General features: G+C 48.8%; 1 protein-coding gene across 1 annotated transcript in view; it reads right to left on the minus strand.

The window, feature by feature from the left end:
• CUL3 (cullin 3) overlaps nucleotides 1-7,733 on the minus strand; it is a 101,801-nt gene extending 94,068 nt beyond the window's left edge. The window contains exon 1 of the mRNA XM_058665074.1: nucleotides 7,254-7,733. Within this exon, the coding sequence (XP_058521057.1) occupies nucleotides 7,254-7,319 (66 nt within the window). The 5' untranslated portion in view covers nucleotides 7,320-7,733. The remainder of the gene's footprint in view (nucleotides 1-7,253) is intronic.
• Nucleotides 7,734-9,620: the final 1,887 nt, after the last annotated feature.

Genomic DNA, 9,620 nt, shown 5'->3' on the forward strand with positions numbered 1-9,620 from the left:
AACCTGTATCCTATGGAAAGTGAAGTCATCCTGTTGTTCACAGGTCAGCTCTGTAGGCCTTTCAAAGTCTCAGTTCTGGGATCAGCACTGTGACGTCTGCAGGTTAAGCCTCAGCCTGCAAAGCCTGCATCCCATACCATGCCAGTTTGTCACTTGGCTGCTCCACTTCTGAACAGTTCCCAGGAAAGAAGCAGAGGAGGGTCCAAGAGCTTGGTTCCTGTACCCAATGAGAAAGCTGAACAAGCTCCCAGCCCCTGTGTGTGGTCTGGTCCAACCCTGGCCTCAGCAGCCACTCAAGAAAGCACCAATCAATGGAAGAGCTGTCCCACTCTCTTAAAAAAAAAAAGTTCTAGAAACTTTACTCTCAAAACATCAGCAATAAGTGTATAGCCTTCCAAAGTAATTACATGCAGAAACATACCTTTTTTTAGGGGGTTAGGGGAGCATTGAGTTTATTAAACCATCACCAATACCTATTCAATGGAAATCTGATTTGCCTGTGTGGACGCCTCAATGGCCCCCTAACCGAGAAAAATTACAGGCTTTAGAATCATTAGTTCAGGAACAGCTACAAAGGAACTGAATAGAAGAGTTAGAAATACTCCATTTTAATTTTCAAATTTTGATATAATCAGTTAAATGTGGATATGTACAGTATGCTATAAATAGTTTGAAAGCTGGGGTGACAACCATCCACTGTACTGGCTGTTGAATGCCTGCAAAATCATTTGTTCTGACTCAGCCAATACAACCACAGGGAAGACTCAGAATTCAATAAATCTATAACAGGCAAATTTTAAATTGATAATTCTGCATGATCCACAAACAACATTATAACTATCTAAATAGCCCTTGGCAGAAAAAAGTTCCCTACTGCTTATTAAAGTTTTACCCTTACAGGGTATATTCTATTACCATTCTCATTTAATAGAGGAGAAAACAAACTAGAAGGGATTAAGTAACTTGCTAAAGCAGTTAAAAGCAGCAGTTTGTATTCAACATTCAATACTATTATGTTCTCAGTCTTTTCAGCAAGTCTCCTAAAACATACACAGAATAACTCTCATGCAAATGAAATGAAAATTCCCTACAGATTATGCATAGTTTTGTTCTTACAAATAGTCAAAGAGACACAAATCGGGCCCAGCACAGTGGCCTACCGGCCAGATACCCTGCAAAGGTGGTACCTGGACACAGTGAATGTGGAAATGTTCACCTTCCTCTGCCCATGATTTTATTGTAAATGGAAGGAGAAAACAGGCGATGCTGGAGGTTGTGAAGATTTGTTTGAAACATAAGAAACTGACAGTTTTGGGCCTAGAGGTTAAAGTCCTCAACTTGCATGCACTGGGATCCCAAATGGGCGTCGGTTCTATTCCCAGCAGCCCAGCTTCCCATCCAGCTCTGTGATTGTGGCCTGGGAAAGCAGTGGAGGACGGCCCAAAGCCTTGGGATCCTGCACCCGTGTGGGAGACCTGGAAGAGACTCCTGGCTTCAGATCGGTTCAGCTCTGGCCATTGTGATCACTTGGGAAGTGAATCAGCAGGCAGAAGATCTTCATCTCCCTCTCTCCTCCTTTCTGTATATCTGACTTTGTAATAAAAATAAACAAATCTTTAAAAAAAATAGTCAAAGACACAAATTAAACCTTAAAGTACTATTTCTCACTTACATGCTGGTTAAGATATTGCTTCAGAGAAGTTAAACTGATTAAATTTTTACCGTTTTCATTTAGAGTCACAGAGGGAGAGTGATGGAGAGGGAGATATTCATTTCAAGGCAAGACTGCACTGACTAATCCCTGGTTGTGCCACTTTCAAACAAAGTTAACTTTTACAAAATTAGTTAAGCTTGTTAAGGCCTCATTAGTAAAACATGTAACTTGTAACATTCCGCACACTTGAGGGGATTAAACATGCAGAAGTACAGTGAACAGTACCTGGTGTATGTAAGCACTGGCCCTGAAGAACTGCCAGCTGTTAACTGTTACTACTATCATTTCTGGAGGTTTATTAAGTATATAAAAAAAAAAAAGGAAAGAAACAAATCCATCAGTTAGTTTATTACATAAGGAGAACGAGACAGGGTTTTACTCAAATATTTACAGGCCCCAATAGTCACAATTGCATTCCTCGCAAGACAAAATATGCACCCCCTGAAACCACTCCAAATACAAACAGGAGAGAAATGGTTACATACATTTGGTGCTAAGAAGCGTGAGAGTCACTAAAAATCAAGTTTTTTTAAATTAACATTTAATATGCGAAATATTTATTGTATGAGGCCTTTTTTAAAAAGCAGTATCTCATTCTCAATGTTTACAAACGCACATGAAAGAGTGAAAACATTAAACCACCAGGGCCAATGCTATGATGTCAGCAACCCCTAGGGTGCTGGTTCAATTCCTGGCTGCTCCACTTGCAATCCTCCTCCCTGCTAAAGGCCTGGAAAGCAGCAGAGAACGGCTCAATCACTTGGGTCCCTGCACTTACAGAGGACACAGGGCAGAATTTCTTGGCTCTGGCTTCAGACCAGCCCACACCATCCACCCTTCCAGCCATTTGGGGAAGGAGCCAGCAAGTGCAAAATCCCTCGCTGTCACCCTGTGTTTCAGAAACAAATAAATACATCTTTAAAACACATCCCCGGGGCACAGCATGGTAATCTAGCGGCTAAAGTCCTCGTCTAGCCCACACCAGGATCCCATATAAGTTTAGATATCCAAAACATTTCTAAAATTATTTTTCACTTTAAAAATTATTTATTTTTATTGGAAAGGCAGAGTTTCAGAAAGAGGAGAAACAGAGATCTTCTATCCACTGGCTCAATTCTCAAATGGTTACAATGGCTAGAATTGGGCTAGTCCAAACCCAGAGTCAAGAGCTTCTTCTGGGTCTCCCAATTAGGGGCAAGAGTCCAAGCACTTGGGCCAGCCTCCACTGCTTTCCCAGCCCGCAAGCCGAGAGCTAGATTGTAAGTAAGCAGCCTGGACCTGAACAAGTGCTCATATGGGATGCCGGAGCTGCAGCCAGAAGCTTAGCCTACAACTCCACTGCACCAGCCCCTAATACAACTTTTATAATTTAAAAGTCTTAAATGAATTCATTGTTTTGACTGAATAATTTGCACAACACATTGTTAAATACTTATTAGTTTTATCACAATGACTCGATTACTAAAAACATATTCTGTTAAAGACCATCCATATACTCCTAAAAGAACAACAAAATACCTCCAAGGCCTCCCTAATTCATAATACAAAAGTATACCGCTTTTTCTAGTGTGAAGAACATAATCTTTCCGGAGGCCAGTGCCTGAAGCCCCGGCATCCCATTCAGACCCTGGCTCGTGTCCTGGACATTCCACTTCTGATCCAGCTCCCTGCTTAAGGCCTAGGAAAGCAGCTAGGATGGCTCAAGAGCCTGGGCCACTGTACCCACGTGAAAGCCCCAGAAGAAGCTCCTGGCTTCAGATCAGCTCAGCTCTGGCTGCTGTGGCCATCTGGGGAGTGAACCAGCAGATGGAGAACCTCTCTCCCTCTCCCTTCCTCTTTCTCTCTGTCTTCATCTACTCTGTCGGGGGGTGGGGGGGAATATAATCTTCCTACACTGGACAGTGCTATTATTACTTCAGCTGCATTTAATAATGACATACAAATGAAACTTTTGTCTTGTTTGAATAAACTCCAATTAACATACATTATCCAAATAGCCAAACTTTCACATTATATTCTATACTACAAAAAGAGCCTCAAATACAGTAATTGTTAAGATTCCTCTCAACTAGCACCAAACACTGCTTGTTAATAGCTTTGTTCCTTTTCTTATTTTCTTTTGCTTTCTAAAACAGGGATGTAATACCAGCTGTACCACAGCTGGCTGTCCCTGAAATGCTACACAGAAAAAAACTGGTCCACTGTAAGCAACATTCTCAGGGACCTGTTAGAGCTTACTTCATAATCTGTCCAAGAAAATGAGGTGGACAATGACAAACAAGCCAACAGTGACGTCCCCGCTCTATGTGACTCACAGCCTGCTTCTCAGCTCCCTTGGAGGTACAGGCCAGGTAGCTCAATGCTCCACTTGCCTACTCAGACAAACCCCGTTAGAGAGAACACAGCTGTTTCCCAGATAGTGATCACAGGTAGAAGAAAAATAAAATAAAATAAACAGACCAAACAGAAAAACACAATGAGCTGTCCCTCTTTGTCCTTCGCCTCCTCTCGCTCCAAAACGTGTAACAGATAACCTAAAACCACTCTTCCACTGCTGCCAAGCACCTTGGGGGTTCCCCCCGACAGTCGCCTCCACACCATTCACTGTCCATGCTAAGTCATCGGGGTCACCTGGAATTACATATGTAGTGATCTCACACCCAGATATCGTCCCCATCCTGACTTATCATACCTTGCAAACGAACACTAAAGGTGTTTTCAGGATGCCCGCACAGCTCTAAGAGCCCACCCTCATCTGAAGACCGCTACCACAGTGATGCCTCCTGAACATGGAAGGCTAACCCAAGAAAGGCAACGAGTAGAGCATGTCAAGCCAAACAGGACTCTACCAACGCACACCTAGTCTGTCAAGCCCATTAAGACAAAACCCTAGACAGTACAGATGGTAAGAAACCCTTTTCAAAGGTAAGGACAGTATGTTACCTCACGGCCTCTAACACTACAGAGTGGAACAAAACATTTGCAAAGAGCCAGGATGGGACCTCTTAGGGTAGAGATACTGGGTCCAAACCAATAACGATTTCCAGTGAGTGTAACTATTAGTCTCCCTTTTTAGAAAAATGTAGAGCTTTGTTGGATCCAGCGCGGTAGCCTAATGGCTTAAGTCTTCACCTTGTACACGCTGGGATCCCATATGAGCACCTACTCTAATCCCAGCAGCTCAGCTTCCCAACCAGCTCCCTGCTTATGGCCTGGGAAAGCAAGAGGATGGCCCAAAGCCTTGGGACCCTGCACCTACGTGGAAGACCTGAAGAAACTCCTGGTTCCTGGCTTCAGATCAGCTCAGCTCTGACCACTGAGGCCACTTGGGGAGTGAATCAGCAGAAGGAAGATCTTCTCTGTCTCTCCTCCTCTCCACATATCTGACTTTCCAATTAAAAAAAAAAAATCTTAAAAAAAAAAAAAGAAATAAATTTAGAGCTTTGTAAAGAAAAGCTATTAAATATTGTCAATAAAGATGTAAAATGACACTTCATAATGCAGGCAAGGTTACAAACCAGAATAAACTTCCACTGTCAACAGAAATTTCCTTATTACTGCTTTCCACGTTAAAAAAGTTTTTCTTAGAATAGGTCTACTTTAAAAATTGCACACCAACTGCACTACGGTATAATTCCCACTCTTGTGGACAGTGATAGCTTTAAAATGTACTCAGGGAACAAGTATTTAGCGTAGCAGTTAAGACGCCATCACTGGGGGCGGCTGAGTTGTTGTGGAGCAGGTAAGACCGCTGCTGGGCTGCTCTACTTCCCATGCAGCTCGGCTTCACACACCCAGGGAAAGGCAGATGGCCGCGAAAAAGTGGTTTCAGGCTTCCACATGGGTGACCCGGACAGATTTTCTGCCTGGCCTGGTCCAGTTCGGGTCACTTGGACAGTGGACCACCAGCGGGTGCAAGAGCTCTTCCTCTTCCTCTCTCCCTCTTCTCCCTTTCTCTCCAGCTCTCCTTCCAAACAAACAAAATTAAGTCTTAAAAACAGTACTTAGAAGAGGCCACCATGTGCGCCCCAGTTCCTGGCTTCGCGGGAAAGGACGGGGTGCCCGCCACCTGTGGGAGCCCTGGAGTGTGTCCCCAGCTCGGGCCCCAGCAGCTGCAGGCTTTCAGGCAACAATTCAGGAAAGGGAGCGCTCTCTCAAAGAACTCAAAACACAAAAAAGTAAATAAAACATTCTGCAAATTTGCTTACCACTCAATTTTTGTAATTAAAAGCAAAATAAGGCCAACACCTGTCTTTTCTACTTTTTACAGATCAGTTTTATAAAAATATAATCTGAAATGGGTGCTTGATACTTAAGCTTCAAAAAAATGTTCCTACTGTAGTAACTTTATCTCCAAATGGCATATGTAACGTACAATCCCTGTTAAATGTGTACCTAAACACACAACCATAAATATTTTCTTCTCTGGGAACAAATTTATTCTAAAGTCTGCTTTTAAACTTGGTTAGACTTGATTCAACAGAAAAATTAACATTACTCCAATTCGTAAGGGACAACAGTGCTAGTAAACTTCCTGCATGCATGTTAGCCAATTTGTCCTCCTCACTTGCTGAGCGCTCCCACCTACTCCCAGCATTTCACCGTCAGCCTCTCCCACCGACCGACTTCCAGAAAGGAAGGGGCACAGTGACACTGGCGTCTCTCGACCTGAACTCTCCAGCAGGTGTATTCTCTTCAGTTTTAAGAATTGAAGTCTTGCAATACGCTAGGCCTAATTCCGTAGGGCAATGACAGTAAGGGACTGAAGTCTAGCCTGAAAGTAAACATACCCGTGCTCCCTAACCCCTCGCGCTATGCTCGGGCTTCTCACGGGGAAATTCTTCCTCCAGCTCTCCTTTCCCCAACCTTCCCTCCACGGCGCCAGTTACTGTAGCGACTCGAGCCAGTCTGTCAAGTTCCTGCTACAACAGTGCAAGGTAATTGCTTGTCACAGGTATTTCCACCAGGTAGGCCACCTCCAGCCGTGCCCTGCCTCTGTGCTCAGCGCCGCGAGCATCGGGCTCGATGGAACGCCAGAAAGTAAGTTTCTGGACCAAGTGCTTCTTGCCACCCACACCGACGGGAGTACAGCACCTCGGGGTGCTGACCACGTCACTCTTTGGGGGGCTCCCGCGACCGGGAAAGGGGAAAAGCGAGCGGCCCGCATGTCCCCCCGGCCGCTTCCTCCGGAGCCCTGCGAGGCGAGCGGGATGCCGGCGGCGACCCCCGTGGACGGGGCACTGCGTGGAGCCCTGTCACGGCAGGGCCGGTCCTCTCCATCACGCACAAGCGCAAAGTTAGCACGGCGGCCACACTTGCAGGCTCGGGGGCCGTGCGCGGCGGGGCTGGGCCTGCACCCCGGGGACGCCGGGCCGGGGCCGGGAACGGGGCAGGGGACCGAGAACGGGAACGGGGCCGGGGCCGGCCCGCCGGCCGTGGGGGAGGGGACCCGGGCCTGCGGCCTGTCGGCGGGGAGTCCGGCCGGGGCCTCGCGTGCGGCTCCCGGCCGCGGGGTCCCGGGCGCCGAGGGGAGACTCACCGGAAAGGCCCGGATCCGCATCTTGGTGTCCTTCCGGCTGCCCGTGCCTTTGCTCAGATTCGACATGGTGCTCGGCCCCGTCCCCGGCGGCGGCTGCGGCTCTCACTCCGAGGCGCCGGTGTCACATCGAAGGGCGGCTGGGCAGGCGGGGGGCGACGCTGGGGGCGGCGGCGGCGCGGCCCCCGGGCGGAGCTGGGCGGCTGGCCGGCCGCGGACGCGGCGGCTGGGCTCGGGCCGGGGCTCGGGCTCGGGGCTCGGGCTCCGGCGGCTCCCGCGGCTCGGCGGGCTCGGCCGAGGCGCTGCGCCGGCGCGGCGGCTCCGCGGGGCGCCCCTCACGCCCGGCTCGGCGGCCTTTATCGCGCTCCTCCGCGATGGCGGCGGCGGCGGCGACGGACAAACATCTCACTGCGCAGGCCGAACGTCCTCCTCCTCCTCCTTCTCCTCCTCCGCCTCAGCGAGACGAGATCCGGCCCCGAGGGCGGAGGGGGGAGGAGGGAGGGAGGAGAGCCGAGAGCGGAGAGGTGGGGGAGGGGGCGGGAGGACGGGAGGGGAGGCGGGCCGCCGCGGCGCGGACGCGCGGCTCTCGCGAGACGAGGACGGGCGCGCGGCGCGCGGGGCCGAGCCGGGGTGGGGCGGGGCCGCGCCGGGAGCGGGAGGAGCGGGCTGCCGATTGGTGCTTCCTGGTCACGGGGCCTCCAGGGGGCGGGGGCGGTTGAGCGGGCGGTCGCCACACGCGCCCCTGTGGGGTGGGAGGAGGGAGGAGCGTGGCTTCCGGGAGTGCTGTGGCTCCGTGTCACTACTGGTGCTCGTGCTTTCCCTAGGGGTGGGCAACGAGAGATCCGACTGGAGAGAGTCTGTGCCGGAGTTGGCGGAGGAGTTGGCTGGAGTCCTAGGGCTGGAGACGGCGTTTGGGCGGAGGGCGCGCACTCCTGCACCCTTGAACCCACGGGTGGGGATGGGCTCGGCGCGCCGCCCGCGACTCAGGAGTGGGAGTGGGTGTCCACCCGCCCCTGGGACCCACGGGTGGGAGTGGGCATCCACCAGCGCCCGAGACCCACGGGTGGGAGTGGGAGGAGGCCCTGCGCCCGGGCACCGCGGTGAGGCTCAGAGGTGACCAAGTCTCTTGAAACTGCAGAAGCTTCAGGACCTGTGTGCTTGCTGGTATTTTCTAGGAGCTCCAGGGCCTCTTGATGTCAGAACCGGTTTTTCGTTGCCCTTGAAGTAAAACGACTTTCTGAATAAGCTGCAATATTTGGGTAACAGAGTGTCAAATAGAATATCAGAATGCCAGATGGATCATTTTACCATTAGCCAAAGTGTTGTCGAGGTTCATGGTTGAACTTACTGCCTGTGTCCGCTGTATATTTAGAAGCATGTTTTGGTTCTTGGTTCTTCTGCCTTTCTTGTCATCGTGTGCTCAGCACATGCGGTTTGAATCACCTGCTGTGCTTTTGATCTCATGGACTGACCAATTGCTGTTACCAGTTGAGTTTGCAACTGCAAGGGAATATGCGTGTGGCCCACCAAGATTAGTGCTGTCGCTGTCTTAACGGAGAAGCTGTTGTTGGGATGGATGTCTGGGATTTATATTCTGTGTTATGTAGTACTTAAGTAAACAGAAAGGCATTTATTTATTTATTTAGCTCTGAGGCTGAATTTTTGCTAAGTAAACCCAAGTTAATGGGTGTTGTGCTTTGAGTGCCAGGCTGTTCGACATGCTCCGTTGGCTGTAACCATATTTTCTTGTTTGGTTTCTTAAATTTGCTTATCAAAACAGGAACTGAACCAGAGTGTTACTTGAGGCAATATCTGTGTAAATAGTGAAGCTAAAAATAGGTCAGGACCAGGGTTGAGAAAGTAAGAATTGTAACTTCAATATGAGTTTGAAGTTGATAATCTAGGCTAATTGAGCCTCCATTTCCATACTTAGAGTACAGTAATAATTTATTTTTTTTTTACTGTTTGCCTTTGTTATATAAGAATATATCCTGTGGCGCTGTTGGTTTGAATCCCAACTCTGCCACTTCCATAGTTGTATCTTTTACGGCCAGCATACCTCAAGTGGCTCCTCTGTAAAGTGGAGATAATCATGGATCTTCCTCAGTGGGGTGGGTTAATGTTTGCAGGAAGACATAGCGGAACAGCCATTCAGCATGTGTTCACCAAGGTTCTCGTGAGCAGTAAGGCCAAGGTTATACTATTCATCAGCATGTATTTCATCTGTAGATTCCTAAAAGAAAATTGTGAAAAGTGTAAGCTTTTGTAGTCAGTCCTGTGTTGACACTTGCCAGAGATCAGCATTGTGGCACAGAGGTTTAAGCTGCTGCATGCATTGCCAGCAACCCATATCAGAGTACAGGTTTCCAG

This window comes from Ochotona princeps, chromosome 5, assembly GCF_030435755.1.
Source record: "Ochotona princeps isolate mOchPri1 chromosome 5, mOchPri1.hap1, whole genome shotgun sequence".
Classification (NCBI taxonomy): domain Eukaryota; kingdom Metazoa; phylum Chordata; class Mammalia; order Lagomorpha; family Ochotonidae; genus Ochotona; species Ochotona princeps.